This window comes from Dendropsophus ebraccatus, chromosome 12, assembly GCF_027789765.1.
Source record: "Dendropsophus ebraccatus isolate aDenEbr1 chromosome 12, aDenEbr1.pat, whole genome shotgun sequence".
Lineage (NCBI taxonomy): Eukaryota > Metazoa > Chordata > Amphibia > Anura > Hylidae > Dendropsophus > Dendropsophus ebraccatus.
The window spans coordinates 287,308-310,674 of NC_091465.1; the positions used below are offsets into that span (position 1 = coordinate 287,308).

General features: G+C 51.4%; 1 protein-coding gene across 1 annotated transcript in view; it reads left to right on the plus strand.

The window, feature by feature from the left end:
- The first annotated feature begins 218 nt into the window (after positions 1–218).
- The window catches only part of LRRC38 (leucine rich repeat containing 38), a 76,251-nt gene continuing 53,102 nt past the window's right edge, over positions 219–23,367 (plus strand). The window contains exon 1 of the mRNA XM_069947626.1: positions 219–840. Within this exon, the coding sequence (XP_069803727.1) occupies positions 219–840 (622 nt within the window). The remainder of the gene's footprint in view (positions 841–23,367) is intronic.

Genomic DNA, 23,367 nt, shown 5'->3' on the forward strand with positions numbered 1-23,367 from the left:
GTCTATAGCTGCTCAGCTCGGCATCATGTCTCGGTAGCTGTCTATAGCTGCTCAGCTCGGCATCATGTCTTGGTAGCTGTCTATAGCTGCTCAGCTCGGCAGCATGTCTCGGTAGCTGTCTATAGCTGCTCAGCTTGGCAGCATGTCTCGGTAGCTGTCTATAGCTGCTCAGCTTGGCAGCATGTCTCGGTAGCTGTCTCTGCCTCCAAACCTTTACAATGCTGCCATGCTTCTATCGCTGCCTTTCACCGCTCTTCTGCTGTTTGCTGCTTCTCCCTCCAGGGCTCTTGTGCCCTTCGGTTTGTGTCTGTTTGGACTATCACACAATAGACTGCAGAGACCAAGGACTTCCCAGCCTCCCCAGCCTCTTCCCCCTGGACATAAGGAAACTGCTGGCAGCCAACAACCACATCCAGTCGATCCCAGGGGATCTCTTCTTGTTTTATGCTGATCTGGTGTATTTGGATCTCAGGAACAACTCTCTGACCTCTCTGGAGGAGGGCACCTTCAGCAGCTCCACCAGGCTGGTCTTCCTGGACCTTAGCTACAATAACCTTACGCAGCTGGATGCCGGGATTTTTAAGGCAGCGGAAAAACTGATAAAGTTGAATCTTGGAAACAATAACCTCTCGGAGGTTCATGAAGACGCTTTCGAAAACCTGGAGTCTCTTCAAGTCTTGGAATTAAATGATAACAACTTGCAAAGTTTAAGTGTTAGCGTCCTGGAGTCGCTGCCATCACTGCGGGCGCTGCGCCTAGAGGGGAACCCCTGGATCTGTGACTGTCAGTTTGCCAACCTCTTTTTTTGGATTGATGAAAATTCTAATAAACTACAAAAAGGTGAGTAAAAAATCTTTACAGGACAGTACGATATGTCATGTGTGATACTCATCATCAGCGCTCAGTGGTTACCACCATTGTTACCTCCGTCCTCTGTATAATGTGTGATACTCATTATCATCATCTGCGCTCAGTGGTTACCACTGCTGTCTGTCTGTCCCACGTTTAGGCTATGTTCACACTACGGAAGAGATTGGCCGTTCTGTGACCCCGCCCAGTCACGGAACGGCCGGTTTCTGCCCGGATCTTTCCGGCCGCAGACCTCTGATCAGGCGCATCAGAGCTTCCCCCTGCATACTATGAATGGCAACAACGGCCGTAGTTTTACGTAGTGTGAACATAGCCTTAATGTGTGATACTCATCATTATCATCATCTGCGCTTCGACTCTGGCTCCTCCATAACTGGCCGCTTACACCCCGGGGAGTTATTATCACACTCCGGCTCCTCCATAACTGGACGCTCACACCCCGGGGGGTTATTATCATACTCCGGCTCCTCCATGACTGGCCGCTCACACCCCGGGAAGTTATTATCACACTCCGGCTCCTCCATAACTGGCCGCTCACACCCCAGGGAGTTATTATCACACTCCGGCTCCTCCATGACTGGCCGCTCACACCCCGGGAAGTTATTATCACACTCCGGCTCCTCCATAACTGGCCGCTCACACCCCAGGGAGTTATTATCACACTCCGGCTCCTCCATAACTGGCCGCTCACACCCCAGGGAGTTATTATCACACTCCGGCTCCTCCATAACTGGCCGCTCACACCCCGGGGGGTTATTATCACACTCCGGCTCCTCCATAACCGGCCGCTCACACCCCGGGGAGTTATTATCACACTCCAGCTTCTCCATAACTGGCCGCTCACACCCCGGGGGGTTATTATCACACTCCGGCTCCTCCATAACTGGCCGCTCACACCCCGGGGAGTTATTATCACACTCCGGCTCCTCCATAACTGGCCGCTCACACCCCGGGGGGTTATTATCACACTCCGGCTCCTCCATAACTGGCCGCTCACACCCCGGGGGTTATTATCACACTCCTTCTCCATAACTGGCCCCTCACACCCCGGGGGTTATTATCACACTCCGGCTCCCCCATAACTGGCCGCTCACACCCCGGGGAGTTATTATCACACTCCTCCTCCTCCATAACTGGCCGCTCACACCCCGGGGGGTTATTATCACACTCCGGCTCCTCCATAACTGGCCGCTCACACCCCGGGGAGTTATTATCACACTCCGGCTCCTCCATAACTGGCCGCTCACACCCCGGGGAGTTATTATCACACTCCTCCTCCTCCATAACTGGCCGCTCACACCCCGGGGGGTTATTATCACACTCCGGCTCCTCCATAACTGGCCGCTCACACCCGGGGGGTTATTATCACACTCCGGCTTCTCCATACCTGGCCGCTCACACACCAGGGAGTTATTATCACACTCCGGCTCCTCCATAACTGGCCGCTCACACCCCGGGGGTTATTATCACACTCCGGCTCCTCCATAACTGGCCGCTCACACCCGGGGGGTTATTATCACACTCCGGCTCCTCCATAACTGGCCGCTCACACCCCGGGAGTTATTATTACACTCCAGCTCCTCCATAACTAGCCGCTCACACCCCGGGGAGTTATTATCACACTCCGGCTCCTCCATAACTGGCCGCTCACACCCCGGGGGTTTATTATCACAGTCCGGCTCCTCCATAACTGGCCGCTCACACCCCGGGGGGTTATTATCACACTCCGGCAAGTTATGGAGGAGCTTAAGCAGGGGCTGGCTGGCAAATTTTAGCCCGGGGGGCAAGCACACAGCACTGGCCCATAAGTAGCAGGCTGGCGGCCCATCCTTTAAGGACCACTCTGGCCCTTACCTATAACATCTTCATCATTTGTGACCAAATATCCTACTGTGCCCTGTGAAGGGATCAGAAGTCACTTTCCTGTATAAGTCTATGGGGCGGCTCAGCGATGACACGGAACGTACCCATAGACAGATGATAGGAATGCTGGGTGACCTCTATCGTACTGAGTATATGATGCTGGAAAGCTGGTTGACCTTCATCAAACTGAGTATAAGATGCTGGGAAAGCTGGGTGATCTCCATCATACTGAGTATAAGATGCTGGAAAGCTGGGTGACCTCCATCCTACTGACTATAAGATGCTGGGAAAGCTGGGTGACCTCCATCATACTGAGTATAGGATGGTGAGAAAGCTGGGTGACCTCCATCCTACTGACTATAAGATGCTGGGAAAGCTGGGTGACCTCCATCATACGCAGTATAAGATGGTGGAAAAGCTGGGTGATCTCCATCATACTGAGTATAAGATGGTGAGAAAGCTGGGTGACCTCCATCCTACTGACTATAAGATGCTGGGAAAGCTGGGTGACCTCCATCATACTGAGTATAAGATGGTGGAAAAGCTGGGTGACCTCCATTATACTGACTACAAATACAAGATGCTGGGAAAGCTGGGGTTTCTGTATTTTTTTTTTACAATAGTTTACATCACTGCTGTGGTCCCTATAGGCATTCCTCTTTTTAGAACACCCCCCTCGTGTGTGCACCCCCCATTAGTAAAAATAATAATAAACAAAACAACAAACACACATACTTATATGTATCCTCTATGTACTCCTGTATATATGTATCCTCTATGTACTCCTGCATATGTCTCCTCCTGTATATATGTCCCCTCTATGTACTGCTGTGTATGTCTACTCCTGTATATATGTATCCTCTATGTACTGCTGTGTATGTCTACTCCTGTATATATGTATCCTCTATGTACTGCTGTATATATGTATCCTCTATGTACTGCTGTGTAGGTCTCCTCCTGTGTGTGCGTATATATATATATATATATATATATATATATATATATATATATATATATTATATATTCACGAGGGAATATGCAATGCAGGAAAATTTGGATCAGTGTAACTATATATATATATACACACACAGGAGGAGACCTACACAGCAGTACATAGAGGATGCATATATACAGGAGTACATAGAGGAGACATATATACAGCAGTACATAGAGGAGACATATATACAGCAGTACAGAGGAGACATATATACAGCAGTACATAGAAGATGCATATATACAGGAGTGCATAGAGGATATATGATGTATCCTCTATGTACTCCTGTATATATGTATCATCTATATACTTCTGTATATATGTCTCCTCTATGTACTACTGTATATACTGTATGTATCATCTATATACTTCTGTATATATGTCTTCTCTATGTACTCCTGTATATATGCATACCCCCCAACTTTTGCTGGGGGGAAAGAGGGACATAGCCACGCCCATAACTGCGCTCTATGACCCCATAGCCACATCATCTATTACCATTATATAAGTAACAAATATTATCACCACTCCTTCACCACATAGTTACTTATACCACCATACCACTGGTGCCTCCATCTAGGTAGGGTGTAGTAGTGGAGGTATAGTGAATAAGGGGTGTAGTAGTACAGGTAAAGATGAGGGGTGAGGTAGTACAGGTATAGATATGGGGGGTATTAGTAATACAGATGAGGGGCATTAGTAGTAGTAGTACAGGTAAAGATGAGGGGTATGGTAGTACAGGTATAAATGAGGGGTGTATTAGTAGTACAGATGAGGGGGATTAGTAGTATAGGTACAGATGTGGGCTGTAGTAGTACAGGTAAAGATGAGGGGTGTAGTAGTAATACGGGTATAGCTGAGGGGTCACTGGGGGAAACTGGGGCAGCTGGGGGTGACTGGGAGAGCTGGGGGTGTACGGGGCAAACTGGGGGAGCTGGGGGTGACTGGGGGTGTATGGGGCAAACTGGGGGAGCTGGGGGTGACTGGGAGAGCTGGGGGTGTACGGGGCAAACTGGGGGAGCTGGGGGTGACTGGGAGAGCTGGGGGTGTACGGGGCAAACTGCGGGAGCTGGGGGTGACTGGGAGAGCTGGGGGTGTACGGGGCAAACTGGGGGAGCTGGGGGTGACTGGGAGAGCTGGGGGTGTATGGGGCAAACTGGGGTTGACTGAAGGGGGACTGGGGACAGTTGGAGTTGACTGAAGGGGGACTGGGGCAGACTGGGGATGACGGAGGGGAAATGGGAAAGACTGGGGGTGACTGAGGGGGACTGGGGCAGACTGGGGGTGATTGGGGGGGACTGGGGCAGACTGGGGGTGATTGAGGGGCACTGAGGCAGACTGGGGGTGACTCTAGGGGGACTGGGGCAGCTGGGGGTGATTGGGGCAGGAGTGCACATAGCCCTCCTCCTCTTCCTCTCACCCTGGCACACAAGTTCCCCTCCCCGCCACACATGCAGGTCCCCAGTCTTTGAAGGAGGCCGCAGGGACTGTAGTGGTGATACCACCACTACAGTCCCTGCGGCCTGCTCCAGAGACCGGGGACCTGCACGTGTGGCCGGGAGGGGAGCAGGACGTGATATTTATAGCTCAGGCAGGTCAGTCGCAGCTCTATTAGGCGGACTGCCCGACCGCCCTGCACCTCACCTCCAGCCCAACACTCCACGCACCGCCATAAGCCCGCCATGCACCTCACCTCCGCGCCGCCCGCTTGACCTGCACCTCTTGCCCGGCCGCCAACCCAACAATCCATGCTGCTCCGCCTGCAATGATTTTTTGTGAAAATTTAATTTAAGATTTTTACAAAAATCTAATCGATTCTAACCTTCTGGGCGAATTAATTTGTTTACTCACCCAGCCCTAATTCCTCTGTATGTCTCCTCTTGTATATATGTATCCTCCATGTACCCCTGTATATATGTATCCTCCATGTACCCCTGTATATATGTCTCCTCCTGTATATATGTATCCTCTATATACTCCTCTGTATGTCTCCTCCTGTATATATGTATCCTCTATATACTCCTCTGTATGTCTCCTCCTGTATATATGTATCCTCCTGTGTAGGTCTCCTGTATATATGTATCCTCCTGTGTAGGTCTCCTGTATATATGTATCCTCCTGTGTAGGTCTCCTGTATATATGTATCCTCCTGTGTAGGTCTCCTGTGTATATGTATCCTCTATGTCAGGGATAGGGAACCTTGGCTCTTCAGCTGTTGCAAAACTACAACTCCCATCATGCATGGACAGCCTATGGCTGCCCAGGTATGATGGTAGTAGTAGTTCTGCAACATCTGGAGAGCCTTGGTTCCCTCCCCCTGCCCTATGGCCTGCTGTGTAGGTACCTGGCTTCCTGCAGACACCATCTTCTCTGTCTTCAGGCTCTTCTAGCCCAGACACCGGAGAACCAGCAGGGAGGAGAGAGCGCACTCTGGTGGCCGGAGGAAGATACTGCGTACAGCAGTTTGCTTTTTACCATAAGGCCCCGTTCCCACTGAGCAAAGCTAGCGGAATTCCGCGACGGAATTGTCCGCCGCGGAATGCCGTTAGCCTCCCGCTCATAATGGGAGTCTATGGGAGGCGCGCGCTCCTGCCCTGTCCGCGCTGAAGAATGAACATGTTCATTCTTCAGCGCGTATAGAGCAGCAGCGCGCGCCTCCCATAGAGTCCCATTATGAGCGGGAGGCTAACGGCATTCCGCGGCGGACAATTCCGTCGCGGAATTCCGCTAGCTTTGCTCAGTGGGAACGGGGCCTAAGCCTCATAGGCTTATAGAAAGCATAATGGCCATGAAGGGGGCGGGGCTTACCGTCATGGGGGCGGGGCTTCAGCGGCCGCTTCCAGCACAGACCGGATCCACAGCACAGCCACAGGTAAATATGACAGAAGAGGGCCGGGGCTGTAAGCAGGGGAGGCACTGAGGACTCCAGCCAGCTGTCAGCAGCCAGGCGGCCCTGACAACTGGGGGAAGACCGGCCCGGGGGGCATATGCCCCCCTGCCCCCCGGCCCAGCCCGCCCCTGAGCTTAAGTGTGATAATAACTCCCCGGGGTGTGAGCGGCCAGTTATGGAGGAGCTGGAGTGTGATAATAACTCCCCGGGGTGTGAGCAGCCAGTTATGGAGGAGCTTGTCACACCCCGGGGAGTTATTATCACACTCCGGCTCCTCCATAACTGGCCGCTCACACCCCAGGGGGTTATTATCACACTCCGGCTCCTCCATAACTGGCCGCTCACACCCCGGGGGGTTATTATCACACTCCGGCTCCTCCATAACTGTCCGGTCACACCCCGGGGAGTTATCACACTCCGACTCCTCCATAACTGGACGCTCACACCCCGGGGGGTTATTATCACACTCCGGCTCCTCCATAACTGTCCGGTCACACCCCGGGGAGTTATCACACTCCGACTCCTCCATAACTGGACGCTCACACCCCGGGGGGTTATTATCACACTCCGGCTCCTCCATAACTGGCCGCTCACACCCCGGGGGGTTATTATCACACTCCGGCTCCTCTATAACTGGCCGCTCACACCCCGGGGGTTATTATCACACTCCGGCTCCTCCATAACTGGCCGCTCACACCCCGGGGGTTATTATCACACTCCGGCTCCTCCATAACTGGCCGGTCACACCCCGGGGGGTTATTATCACACTCCTCCTCCTCCATAACTGGCCGCTCACACCCCGGGGGTTATTATCACACTCCGGCTCCTCCATAACTGGCCGCTCACACCCCAGGGGGTTATTATCACACTCCGGCTCCTCCATAACTGGCCGCTCACACCCCGGGGGGTTATTATCACACTCCGGCTCCTCCATAACTGGACGGTCACACCCCGGGGAGTTATCACACTCCGGCTCCTCCATAACTGGACGGTCACACCCCAGGGGGTTATCATCACACTCCGGCTCCTCCATAACTGGCCGCTCACACCCCGGGGGGTTATTATCACACTCCTCCTCCTCCATAACTGGCCGCTCACACCCCGGGAAGTTATTATCACACGCCGGCTCCTCCATAACTGGCCGCTCACACCCCGGGGGTTTATTATCACACTCCGGCTCCTCCATAACTGGCCGCTCACACCCCGGGGGTTTATTATCACAGTCCGGCTCCTCCATAACTGGCCGCTCACACCCCGGGGGGTTATTATCACACTCCGGCAAGTTATGGAGGAGCTTAAGTGTGATAATAACTCCCCGGGGTGTGAGCGGCCAGTTATGGAGGAGCCGGAGTGTGATAATAATCCCCCGGGGTGTGAGCAGCCAGTTATGAAGGAGCTTGTCACACACCGGGGAGTTATCACACTCCGACTCCTCCATAACTGGCCGCTCACACCCCGGGGGATTATTATCACACTCCGGCTCCTCCATAACTGGCCGGTCACACCCCGGGGGATTATTATTACACTCCGGCTCCTCCATAACTGGCCGGTCACACCCCGGGGTATTATTATCACACTCCGGCTCCTCCATAACTGGCCGCTCACACCCCGGGGGATTATTATTACACTCCGGCTCCTCCATAACTGGCCGGTCACACCCCGGGGGGTTATTATCACACTCCGGCTCCTCCATAACTGGCCGCTCACACCCCGGGGAGTTATTATCACACTCCGGCTCCTCCATAACTGGCCGCTCACACCCCGGGGGGTTATTATCACACTCCGGCTCCTCCATAACTGGCCGGTCACACCCCGGGGAGTTATTATCACACTCCGGCTCCTCCATAACTGGCCGCTCACACCCCGGGGAGTTATTATCACACTCCGGCTCCTCCATAACTGGCCGCTCACACCCCGGGGGGTTATTATCACACTCCGGCTCCTCCATAACTGGCCGCTCACACCCTGGGGAGTTATTATCACACTCCAGCTCCTCTATAACTGTCCGCTCACACCCGGGGGGTTATTATCACACTCCGGCTCCTCCATAACTGGCCGCTCACACCCCAGGGAGTTATTATCACACTCCGGCTCCTCCATAACTGGCCGGTCACACCCCGGGGAGTTATTATCACACTCCGGCTCCCCCATAACTGGCCGCTCACACCCCGGGGGGTTATTATCACACCCCGACTCCTCCATAACTGGACGCTCACACCCCGGGGGGTTATTATCACACTCCGGCTCCTCCATAACTGGCCGGTCACACCCCGGGGGGTTATTATCACACTCCGGCTCCTCCATAACTGGCCGCTCACACCCCGGGGAGTTATTATCACACTCCGGCTCCTCCATAACTGGCCGCTCACACCCCGGGGAGTTATTATCACACTCCGGCTCCTCCATAACTGGACGGTCACACCCCAGGGGGTTATCATCACAGTCCGGCTCCTCCATAACTGGCCGCTCACACCCCGGGGGGTTATTATCACACTCAGGCTCCTCCATAACTGGCCGCTCACACCCCGGGGGGTTATTATCACACTCTGGCTCCTCCATAACTGGCCGCTCACACCCCGGGGGATTATTATCACACTCCCGCTCCTCCATAACTGGCCGGTCACACCCCGGGGGATTATTATTACACTCCGGCTCCTCCATAACTGGCCGGTCATACCCCGGGGGATTATTATTACACTCCGGCTCCTCCATAACTGGCCGGTCACACCCCGGGGGATTATTATCACACTCCGGCTCCTCCATAACCGGCCGCTCACACCCCGGGGAGTTATTATCACACTCCAGCTCCTCCATAACTGGCCGCTCACACCCGAGGGGTTATTATCACACTCCGGCTCCTCTATAACTGGCCGCTCACACCCCAGGGAGCTATTATCACACTCCGGCTCCTCCATAACTGGCCGATCACACCCCGGGGAGTTATCACACTCCGACTCCTCCATAACTGGACGCTCACACCCCGGGGGTTATTATCACACTCCGGCTCCTCCATAACTGGACGCTCACACCCCGGGGGGTTATTATCACGCTCCGGCTCCTCCATAACTGGCCGGTCACACCCCGGGGGGTTATTATCACACTCCGGCTCCTCCATAACTGGCCGCTCACACCCCGGGGAGTTATTATCACACTCCGGCTCCTCCATAACTGGCCACTCACACCCCGGGGGGTTATTATCACACTCCGGCTCCTCCATAACTGGCCGCTCACACCCCGGGGAGTTATTATCACACTCCGGCTCCTCCATAACTGGCCGGTCACACCCCGGGGGGTTATTATCACACTCCGGCTCCTCCATAACTGGCCGCTCACACCCCAGGGAGTTATTATCACACTCCGGCTCCTCCATAACTGGCCGGTCACACCCCGGGGAGTTATTATCACACTCCAGCTCCCCCATAACTGGCCACTCAAACCCCAGTGGGTTATTATCACACTCCGGCAAATTATGGAGGAGCTGGAGTGTGATAATAACCCCCCGGGGTGTGAGCAGCCAGTTATGGAGGAGCTTGTCACACCTCGGGGAGTTATTATCACACTCCGGCTCCTCCATAACTGTCCGCTCACACCCCGGGGAGTTATTATCACACTCCAGCTCCTCCATAACTGGCCGCTCACACCCCGGGGGGTTATTATCATACTCCGGCTCCTCCATAACTGTCCGCTCACACCCCGGGGAGTTATTATCACACTCCGGCTCCTCCATAACTGGCCGCTCACACCCCGGGGGGTTATTATCACACTCCGGCTCCTCCATAACTGGCCGCTCACACCCCGGGGGGTTATTATCACACTCCGGCTCCTCCATAACTGGCCACTCACACCCCGGGGGGTTATTATCACACTCCAGCTCCTCCATAACTGGCCGCTCACACCCCGGGGGTTATTATCACACTCCAGCTCCTCCATAACTGGCCGCTCACACCCCGGGGGGTTATCATCACACTCCGGCTCCTCCATAACTGGCCGCTCACACCCCGGGGAGTTATTATCACACTGCGGCTCCTCCATAACTGGCCGCTCACACCCCGGGGGGTTATTATCACACTCCGGCTCCTCCATAACTGGCCGGTCACACCCCGGGGAGTTATTATCACACTCCGGCTCCTCCATAACTGGCCGCTCACACCCCGGGGGGTTATTATCACACTCCGGCTCCTCCATAACTGGCCGGTCACACCCCGGGGAGTTATTATCACACTCCGGCTCCCCCATAACTAGCCGCTCACACCCCGGGGGGTTATTATCACACTCCGGCTCCTCCATAACTGGCCGGTCACACCCCGGGGGGTTATTATCACACTCCGGCTCCCGCATAACTAGCCGCTCACACCCGGGGACTTATTATCATACTCCGGCAAATTATGGAGGAGCTGGAGTGTGATAATAACCCCCCGGGGTGTGAGCAGCCAGTTATGGAGGAGCTTGTCACACCTCGGGGAGTTATTATCACACTCCGGCTCCTCCATAACTGTCCGCTCACACCCCGGGGAGTTATTATCACACTCCAGCTCCTCCATAACTGGCCGCTCACACCCCGGGGGGTTATTATCACACTCCGGCTCCTCCATAACTGGCCGCTCACACCCCGGGGGGTTATTATCACACTCCGGCTCCTCCATAACTGGCCGCTCACACCCCGGGGGGTTATTATCACACTCCAGCTCCTCCATAACTGGCCGCTCACACCCCGGGGAGTTATTATCACACTCCAGCTCCTCCATAACTGGCCGCTCACACCCCGGGGGGTTATTATCACACTCCAGCTCCTCCATAACTGGCCGCTCACACCCCGGGGGGTTATTATCACACTCCGGCTCCTCCATAACTGGCCGGTCACACCCCGGGGAGTTATTATCACACTCCGGCTCCTCCATAACTGGCCGCTCACACCACGGGGAGTTATTATCATACTCCGGCTCCTCCATAACTGTCCGATCACACCCCGGGGAGTTATTATCACACTCCGGCTCCTCCATAACTGGCCGCTCACACCCCGGGGGGTTATTATCACACTCCGGCTCCTCCATAACTGGCCGCTCACACCCCGGGGGGTTATTATCACACTCCGGCTCCTCCATAACTGGCCGCTCACACCCCGGGGAGTTATTATCACACTCCGGCTCCTCCATAACTGGCCGCTCACACCCCAGGGAGTTATTATCACACTCCGGCTCCTCCATAACTGGCCGCTCACACCCCGGGGGGTTATTATCACACTCCGGCTCCTCCATAACTGGCCGGTCACACCCCGGGGGGTTATTATCACACTTCAGCTCCTCCATAACTGGCCGCTTACACCCCGGGGGTTATTATCACACTCCAGCTCCTCCATAACTGGCCGCTCACACCCCGGGGGGTTATCATCACACTTCAGCTCCTCCATAACTGGCCGGTCACACCCCGGGGAGTTATTATCACACTCCGGCTCCTCCATAACTGGCCGCATACACCCCGGGGAGTTATTATCACACTCCGGCTCCTCCATAACTGGCCGGTAACACCCGGGGGGTTATTATCACACTCCGGCTCCTCCATAACTGGCCGCTCACACCCCAGGGGGTTATTATCACACTCCGGCTCCTCCATAACTGGCCGCTCACACCCCGGGGGGTTATTATCACACTCCGGCTCCTCCATAACTGGCCGCTCACACCCCGGGGAGTTATTATCACACTCCTCCTCCTCCATAACTGGCCGCTCACACCCCGGGGGTTATTATCACACTCCGGCTCCTCCATAACTGGCCGCTCACACCCCGGGGGGTTATTATCACACTCCTCCTCCTCCATAACTGGCCGGTAACACCCGGGGGGTTATTATCACACTCCAGCTCCTCCATAACTGGCCGCTCACACCCCGGGGAGTTATTATCACACTGCGGCTCCTCCATAACTGGCCGCTCACACCCCGGGGGGTTATTATCACACTCCGGCTCCTCCATAACTGGCCGGTCACACCCCGGGGAGTTATTATCACACTCCGGCTCCTCCATAATTGGCCGCTCACACCCCGAGGGGTTATTATCACACTCCGGCTCCTCCATAACTGGCCGCTCACACCCCGGGGAGTTATTATCACACTCCGGCTCCTCCATAACTGGCCGGTCACACCCCGGGGGGTTATTATCACACTCCGGCTCCTCCATTACTGGCCGCTCACACCCCGGGGGGTTATTATCACACTGCGGCTCCTCCATAACTGGCCGCTCACACCCCGGGGGGTTATTATCACACTGCGGCTCCTCCATTACTGGCCGCTCACACCCCGGGGAGTTATTATCACACTCCGGCTCCTCCATAACTGGCCGCTCACACCCCGGGGAGTTATTATCACACTCCGGCTCCTCCATAACTGGACGGTCACACCCCGGGGGGTAATTATCACACTCCGGCTCCTCCATGACTGGCCGCTCACACCCCGGGGGGTTATTATCACACTCCGGCCCCTCTATAACTGGCCGCTCACACCCCGGGGGTTATTATCACACTCCGGCTCCTCCTTAACTGGCCGCTCACACCCCGGGGGTTATTATCACACTCCGGCTCCTCCATAACTGGCCGCTTACACCACGGGGAGTTATTATCACACTCCAGCTCCTCTATAACTGGCCGGTCACACCCCGGGGAGTTATTATCACACTCCGGCTCCCCCATAACTGGCCGGTCACACCCCGGGGAGTTATTATCACACTCCGGCTCCTCCATAACTGGCCGCTCACACCCCGGGGGGTTATTATCACACTCCGGCTCCTCCATAACTGGCCGCTCACACCCCGGGGAGTTATTATCACACTCCGGCTCCTCCATAACTGGCCGCTCACACCCCGGGGGGTTATTATCACACTCCGGCTCCTCCATAACTGGCCGGTCACACCCCGGGGAGTTATTATCACACTCCGGCTCCTCCATAACTGGCCGCTCACACCCCGAGGGGTTATTATCACACTCCGGCTCCTCCATTACTGGCCGCTCACACCCCGGGGGGTTATTATCACACTCCGGCTCCTCCATTACTGGCCGCTCACACCCCGGGGGGTTATTATCACACTCCGGCTCCTCCATAACTGGCCGCTCACACCCCGGGGGGTTATTATCACACTCCGGCTCCTCCATAACTGGCCGGTCACACACCGGGGAGTTATTATCACACTCCGGCTCCTCCATAACTGGCCGGTCACACACCGGGGGGTTATTATCACACTCCGGCTCCTCCATTACTGGCCGCTCACACCCCGGGGGGTTATTATCACACTGCGGCTCCTCCATAACTGGCCGCTCACACCCCGGGGGGTTATTATCACACTGCGGCTCCTCCATTACTGGCCGCTCACACCCCGGGGAGTTATTATCACACTCCGGCTCCTCCATAACTGGCCGCTCACACCCCGGGGGGTTATTATCACACTCCGGCTCCTCCATAACTGGCCGCTCACACCCCGGGGAGTTATTATCACACTCCGGCTCCTCCATAACTGTCCGCTCACACCCCGGGGGGTTATTATCACACTCCGGCTCCTCCATTACTGGCCGCTCACACCCCGGGGGGTTATTATCACACTGCGGCTCCTCCATAACTGGCCGCTCACACCCCGGGGGGTTATTATCACACTGCGGCTCCTCCATTACTGGCCGCTCACACCCCGGGGAGTTATTATCACACTCCGGCTCCTCCATAACTGGCCGGTCACACCCCGGGGAGTTATTATCACACTCCGGCTCCTCCATAACTGGCCGGTCACACCCCAGGGAGTTATTATCACACTCCGGCTCCTCCATAACTGGCCGCTCACACCCCGGGGAGTTATTATCACACTCCGGCTCCTCCATAACTGGCCGGTCACACCCCAGGGAGTTATTATCACACTCCGGCTCCTCCATAACTGGCCGCTCACACCCCGGGGGGTTATTATCACACTCCGGCTCCTCCATAACTGGCCGCTCACACCCCGGGGGGTTATTATCACACTCCGGCTCCTCCATAACTGGCCGCTCACACCCCGGGGAGTTATTATCACACTCCGGCTCCTCCATAACTGGACGGTCACACCCCGGGGGGTAATTATCACACTCCGGCTCCTCCATGACTGGCCGCTCACACCCCGGGGGGTTATTATCACACTCCGGCCCCTCTATAACTGGCCGCTCACACCCCGGGGGTTATTATCACACTCCGGCTCCTCCATAACTGGCCGCTCACACCCCGGGGGTTATTATCACACTCCGGCTCCTCCATAACTGGCCGCTTACACCACGGGGAGTTATTATCACACTCCAGCTCCTCTATAACTGGCCGGTCACACCCCGGGGAGTTATTATCACACTCCGGCTCCTCTATAACTGGGCGGTCACACCCCGGGGAGTTATTATCACACTCCGGCTCCTCTATAACTGGCCGCTTACACCCCGGGGAGTTATTATCACACTCCGGCTCCTCTATAACTGGCCGGTCACACCCCGGGGGGTTATTATCACACTCCGGCTCCTCCATAACTGGCCGCTCACACCCCGGGGAGTTATTATCACACTCCGGCTCCTCTATAACTGGCCGCTCACACCCCGGGGGGTTATTATCACACTCCGGCTCCTCTATAACTGGCCGCTCACACCCCGGGGGGTTATTATCACACTCCGGCTCCTCTATAACTGGCCGGTCACACCTCTGGGAGTTATTATCACACTCCGGCTCCCCCATAACTGGCCGGTCACACCCCGGGGAGTTATTATCACACTCCGGCTCCTCCATAACTGGCCGCTCACACCCCGGGGGGTTATTATCACACTCCGGCTCCTCCATAACTGGCCGCTCACACCCCGGGGAGTGATAGTGATATACAGGGGGTCACACATAGTGATATATAGAGAGGGGTCACTGATAAGTCTAAATTTAGATTTTGACCCGTCTCTATGGAGAAAAGTCAACAACCCAGGATGGTTTTTAAATATATCTAGAGCTGTAACCTGCAGTATTACCAACTCGTTACTTATAAATCACGGACACAGATAAGACATTGTATCAGGATTATAAGCCTGGATAATGGCCCAAGTTTTATTATGGTAATCACATTTTATAGACAGAATATGGGGCGGTACTACTCATTCATATGAAATATGTAACAGCCAATACAGGCGGGGTTCCTAGTCACAAGACACATACATGTCACACTCTGGTAGGCCAGTCCATATATGGTCATCAGCTTCCTGTACTGCGCAGTCAGGGTAACACAATGTTTTATTATTCAAAAATTGTTTATAGATAAGGGTCTCCCCTTCGTTCCTTGGGTATTGTGACTATAAATGATAACTTTCCAGGAGCTCTTCTCATTGACGTGCTGTCAGCATTCCTCTTCTTCATCCAGAACATCTCTCTGTCACCCTCTGATCATCTCCAGTATCTTTATAGGGCAGTATATATAGGTGTAGTCATGTAGGTACGGTGCAAGTAGGTAAAATCCCAATACCTGGCCTTATCATTCCCCCATTTGACATCCGTGAAGCCTGGACAGGGATCACTGGAGTTCGTGATTAACCAGATGGTTCCTCAGATGCTCTCCCAAGCCGATGAGTGTTGCTTGAGGGGCCACATCTTCTCCAGGGGTGGTCCCATCCTCCAAGTACTTGTCCAGCATCCAACCTCCAGAAATGTCCAGGCGGCACAGATTCAAGAGAACCGATAAGAGAAAGAAAACATAATTACGTTAGTTACCTATATGATGGTAGACCTTCTTTTTGTTCGTTGAGGTTTTATATGAGAGAGAGAATACACATAAACACTTTATTATGGATAAGACCACCTCGAAGAGACCCTGAAGGACTTCCATTAGTTTATGGGCATCACCATAGTATAGACAAAAATAGTACTATATGTTTTATTGAAAGTTATAGATGGCGGAACAAACTTTCTGCAGATGTGATAGGTAGATCTGCAATGTCAGGGTGTGTCTGTACAGTATACATCAATATACAGCTTAGCTACAACAAAACAAATAAAAGCTTATTATCAATACCCAAACCAATATCTGTATATGACAAATACCTCTCCGGATTTTATCCAAATAACCAAACCTTATTGTCTTATCACTGTATATAACAGACGTGACTCTATCACAAGGACTCTACCACTTCGGCATCATGTGGGGTTTGGAAAGTCACAACAACTAACTTTAAAAAGTTTCTGAAAAGGAAAAGTTTAGATGTGAGCAAATCTTATCTCATGGCAAAAGCAAAAATAAAAAGTTGATTGATACATAAACCAAAAACAGCATAACAGATAAATGCAATAAAATCTCCACAATGTGACCTACTATGTAACCGCTAGATTCACTTATAATAACCAGATAGTGAATTCACACTCGTCAGTATAGGATTCTCTGAATTGTCCACTTCTTTTAAGTCTTTTTACTTCATTTTGTACCTAGAAAACGTCTTTATGATTAGATCACACAGGACTAATGACTGGTCGCATGGTCACATCTCTTCCTGTAAATAATCATATACTATAATACATACACCAATAATATGAAGTAACTGGGCGTTTATTACCGATATAATATTTGGATCCTACTGAATTGTCTCTTGTTTCACCCGAGATCATCACATATTACACATAAAATAACCACCATAGAAATAAAAGCAAAGTATATACTATACATCATCTAATGCATTGATTTTCAACCTTTTTTGAGCCGCGGCACACTTTTTTTACTTAAAAAATCCCGGGGCACACCACCAACCAAAATGGCACAAAATGACACTAAAACAGTACATATTATACATATAGTTCACGGAGTTCACTCTTGAGGGTTTTAAATCAGCTTCTTATCACCACAAGAGATACTTTTTAAGCCCTCAAGAGTGAAATATGCCGGGCAGAGGTCCTTTCAATAAATTATTTATTTAAAAAAAGTGAAAAAAAAAAAAAAAAAAAAAGAGGATAACCCCCTCATATATACAATCCCATGTAACCTCATACATACAGTCCCATGTATTCCCATATATATTATATATATATATATATATATATATATATATATACACACACACATATACACAGTCCCCTGTAAACTCATACATACAGTGCCACGTATATGAGCACATAATTATCAGCACCATATACTGTGGTGATGTGTACTGTATAGCGCCACAGTATATGGTGCTGATAATTATATGGCTCATATACTGCAATATAAAGGGGTACAATGAGAAGTACTATGGCCATGAGGTCAGAGTACAAGTGCCCCCTGCTTTGCCCTCATACAGTAATAATGCCCCCTGCAGTATGCCACCATATAATAATAATGCCCCCTGCAGTATGCCCCCATATAATAATAATGCCCCCTGCAGTATGCCCCCATATATTAATGCCCCCTGCAGTATGCTCCCATATATTAATAATGCCCCCTGCAGTATGCCCCCATATATTAATAATGCCCCCTGCAGTATACCATTATGCACAAAATAGTTTAAAAAAACAAAAACAAAAAAACCCCCATCATACTCACCTAATCAGCGCTGTGTGGCTGCAGGCAGCAGCTCTCCCTCCTCTTCAGGCTCCATCCTGTGAGCCGCGGGGACGGAACCTGCCGGAGAGGTCACGTCCCGGCGTCCCATAGGCTGCTGGCATGAAGTGCCGCGGCCTATGGGAGTGAATGTCAGAGCAGGACGCTGACAGGTCCTGCTCCGACATTCTGCTCGATTGAATGACTGATTGATTGAACATCAAACCGATCGGCATATCCCTAGAAGCTGCGCGGCCGCAGCTTGTCGTGATATTAAAGGGACAGAGTCACATTTCCCACCGGGATCCCGCGGCACCCCTGGCGGGTTCTCACGGCACACCAGTGTGCTGCGGCACCCCAGTTGGGAAATTCTGATCTAAGGTGTCAAACTTTTTTTTTTTTTTATATATACATATACCATATGATCTTTTTGTAATGGTTAATAACATTGGTATGGATCCTTAAACCTTAAACCCATCTTTTGACTGACAGGCCTCTTTACAGACACTTGGACTCTTGGCCTCAGTTATATCGCTTCTTTTAAGGCCACTAGTATCACCTCAGACATTGGCTTTGTCGTCTCCCATAGCTTTGGCTGACCTGTAAAGAAGACATCAGTACAGACAGGGACATATCTATATAGGCCACCTGTAAGGACATACCTATATAGGCCACCTGTAAGGACATACCTATATATACCTCCTGTAAGGACACACCTATATAGGCCACCTGTAAGGACATACCTATATAGGCCACCTGTGGCAGGTAGATGACGTCCACTTACAGTCCCTGAAACAGGCAGGAAGATGACAGACTATGTAGACAGGCACTTTACGGTGTTACTTACAGTAGGTTATGGCAGGTGTAGATAATACAGCCGTACACAACCCTCTCTGCTATATTTGTTGTCCCCTGGGCCGCCCAATGTGAGGATACTACACCACATTACACATGGCTTCCTTCTGCTGGTTTTGTCAGATAACTTACAGTAAGATACAAGGCAGGTGGCAAACACAGTTACTTACTCTCCGGATGCCATCTTTACCCTGTACCTCCTCTCCATCCGCTGGTCTCACAGCTTATCGCTGCTCGTCTCTGGAAAAGACTTAAAAACAAACAAATCCACATCTCCCCCTCCACCTGTATACTATGTACGGTTACCTCAGGAAGAGACCGGAAACATCTCCCCATCCACCTGTATACTATGTACGGTTACCTCAGGAAGAGACCGGAAACATCTCCCCATCCACCTGTATACTATGTACGGTTACCTCAGGAAGAGACCGGAAACATCTCCCCCTCCACCTGTACACTAGGTACGGTTACCTCAGGAAGAGACCGGAAACATCTCCCCATCCACCTGTACACTATGTACGGTTACCTCAGGAAGAGACCGGAAACATCTCCCCATCCACCTGTACACTATGTACGGTTACCTCAGGAAGAGACCGGAAACATCTCCCCATCCACCTGTACACTATGTACGGTTACCTCAGGAAGAGACCGGAAACATCTCCCCATCCACCTGTACACTATGTACGGTTACCTCAGGAAGAGACCGGAAACATCTCCCCATCCACCTGTACACTATGTACGGTTACCTCAGGAAGAGACCGGAAACATCTCCCCCTCCACCTGTACACTATGTACGGTTACCTCAGGAAGAGACCGAAAACATCTCCCCCTCCACCTGTACACTATGTACGGTTACCTCAGGAAGAGACCGGAAACATCTCCCCATCCCCATGTATACTATGTACGGTTATCTCAGGAAGAGACCGGAAACATCTCCCCCTCCACCTGTATACTATGTACGGTTACCTCAGGAAGAGACCGGAAACATCTCCCCATCCCCCTGTACACTATGTACGGTTACCTCAGGAAGAGACCGGAAACATCTCCCCCTCCACCTGTATACTATGTACGGTTACCTCAGGAAGAGACCGGAAACATCTCCCCATCCACCTGTATACTATGTACAGTTACCTCAGGAAGAGACCGGAAACATCTCCCCATCCACCTGTACACTATGTACGGTTACCTCAGGAAGAGACCGGAAACATCTCCCCCTCCACCTGTACACTATGTACGGTTACCTCAGGAAGAGACCGAAAACATCTCCCCCTCCACCTGTACACTATGTACGGTTACCTCAGGAAGAGACCGGAAACATCTCCCCATCCCCATGTATACTATGTACGGTTATCTCAGGAAGAGACCGGAAACATCTCCCCCTCCACCTGTATACTATGTACGGTTACCTTAGGAAGAGAGCGGAAACATCTCCCATCCACCTGTATACTATGTACGGTTACCTCAGGAAGAGACCGGAAACATCTCCCCATCCCCCTGTACACTATGTACGGTTACCTCAGGAAGAGACCGGAAACATCTCCCCATCCACCTGTATACTATGTACGGTTACCTCAGGAAGAGACCGGAAACATCTCCCCATCCACCTGTACACTATGTACGGTTACCTCAGGAAGAGAGCGGACGCATCTCCCCATTCCCTTGTACGCTTTGTACGGTTACCTCAGGAAGAGACCGGACACCGCAGCATAGCCAGCTTCGTCCATCATCCATCACCCTTTTGGCTTCAGGGTTTGTCTGTGTGAACGTTGCGTCAGCCGCTCTATGGCAGCTTTTTTTCTTTGAACAGGGTTTTTTTTATTGGTAAGCCCAGGGACCAAACAAATCTCTAATTTGCCAAGTAACCCATAATGGTGGGCTTCATATAGACATCTGCACAGTCACCTCCAACCATCTTACATGTCTCAGTGATTGTCCTCACCTCCAGCTTATGGCAGGAGCGGTTTCTGCAGTGGAACGTCACGCTGCATGGCGCTAAAAAATAAAACAGAAAAAAACAAGGGCACCGGCGCCTCGTGTCTTACTGTGGCAGACTCAGACCAAACAAAGAGTGAACAATTGCACTCACCTAGTAGCCCCTTGGGCTGTGTGCATATCACCCCACTGGGGTATCCAGAATTCCGTGCGGAGAAGGTAGCAATGGAAGCTAAGGACTGCAGCCAGGTGTATCGTAAACGGGATACTCCCAAGCAGGGGCCCGTATTGGAGTAAATAAAAAGGAAAAAAAACTTCGATACTAGTAAACAGCGCTGTCCCAGAAAATGTCCAAGGCTACACCAAAGTGGTGGAAAACAAATTTATATTTATTATAGAAGCACAAAGTTTACGCGTTTCAGGAGTTACATAATCTCCCTTCATCAGAACAGTGCATAAAGTATAGTCCGGTAGTGTTGTGATTTAAAAGGGAGAAAAAACACCCGCCAAAACCGCCCGTTTCCTAAGGGGAGGGGGAGGGAGGGGAGGGGCATAAAAGACATGTGAATGTAACAGATTTATAAGATAAAATAATCATAATAGACCAACATCGTCTTAAACATGATCTCATTAATCTTTAAATATATTACTCTTAAGCTGAAAGGAGCTCAACTTCAGTGCGGCTCCAGCACTGACCTGGATCGATAGATCTATTTATATACGCAAATTGCGTACGCTAATTGCGTATGTCACGGGAATCTTCTGAAGGAGAATCCCCATAGCGCCATAGCGCTGTACAAAATAGGAGGGGCCTACCCTCAGGAGCTACGTGCACATATGGGGGAGGAGCCTGCAAACATTGACCAATCAGTCACTCTGGAGAGAGACCGAACTGTCAAAATAACAACAAGCTGAAGACTAAAGAAGGAGTATTACGGCCCGGCCCGGACCGCCCGCAGAGGGCCACGGGATCATGTCGCCCGGGAAGACACGGACTGGAGGAATGTCCGGGTGGATGACCATGTCCCCCCGGGCGAAAGAAAACGCAAGGTCCGAACCCAGCCGCCAAACTCCGCCAGTGAAACTGGCTAAGCAGTAAGAGATGCATATTAGCTTGTAATGACACTGTTATTATATAAATTAAACTGTAAACACCCTTATTGGGAGCTAGTTTCACACATGATAAAAAGAGATACATCTTAAAATAGACACTGTTATTGTATAAATTAAGCTATAAACACCCTTACCGGTTATAATAAATAACCCATATGATGGGACCACTAATAAAGTAGACATGGTTATATATATAGAACTAAAATAATAATAATAACTAAGTTAATTTAAAAGTAGCGTTTCATATAAATTCTTTCTCAAAATGTCTATTGACATACATTTTCTATATATTCGTTTAAACCTTCGGGTACCAATGTTTTCAATTTATAAATCCAATAATTCTCACGCCTTTTAAGATTCTGATATCTTTGGCCCCCCACTGGTATCTGTTCAATGGGTAGTACAGTAAAGGAAGAAAATTTGGAGTTATTGCATCCTACCGGTGGGTCACAATAATCATCCCGGTCTCCCCTCGGGTAGATTTGATGATGACACCCTACTAGAGGACTCACTCATTACGGTACATCCAGGTTCTCAGACCCCTGTATCTAATCCGGCTGGCTCGGAACCTGTGTTTTACACTCCACTTGACTTTGTTGATTTAACATCACAATCCAATCATAGGAGCCTTACCCCTCCGGAACTGACCTTTATAGAGAATGTTTCTTTTTTGGGCCTTCCTCCCCCATTCCATCCCACTCCCCCTGTACAGCCGACCCTATTCCCACAAACTCAAGAAGTTGTAGTAACAGCGGCACCTCTAAGCGGAAAAAGGAAAGGAAGAGAGGGTGTAGAGGAGGAATTAAGGTCAGACACAAAAGACAAAAGAAACAAGAAATAGGTAAAGCAAGGGACCATGATCCAATAGAAAGAGTGAAAATATTCAATCTATCACAGCATGTTTTAAATGATATGGAGACTGCAGTATTACAAAGGGGATTGAGTTTCTGTCCTACTACTAGAAGTAATGACTTCGAACTGTTCCTGGACTACTTATGTGAGGAAACTAACCCTGAAAAGACATTTTGAAATCAAAGACTCCAATGGTGTCAGCAACTCATTGTCAGAAATTGCCGCGAGTTCTCTTAATCCCCCTGCTCGAGATAGTGGTTTTAAACCTAAGTCCAATTTCTATCCCCTTCACAGCAAAGGGAGTTTTTTGGAAACCTTTAGTTCTCTAGTTATGGCAGACTTTGAGTCACTTATACAGCAGCCCATTAAGTATCCCCATAATATGAGCAAATCCGAAAACATGGCCCTGAAGAGCCTTGCCGATGACCCATCACTAATTATTAAAGCGGCAGACAAGGGTGGGGGCATTGTCCTATTAAA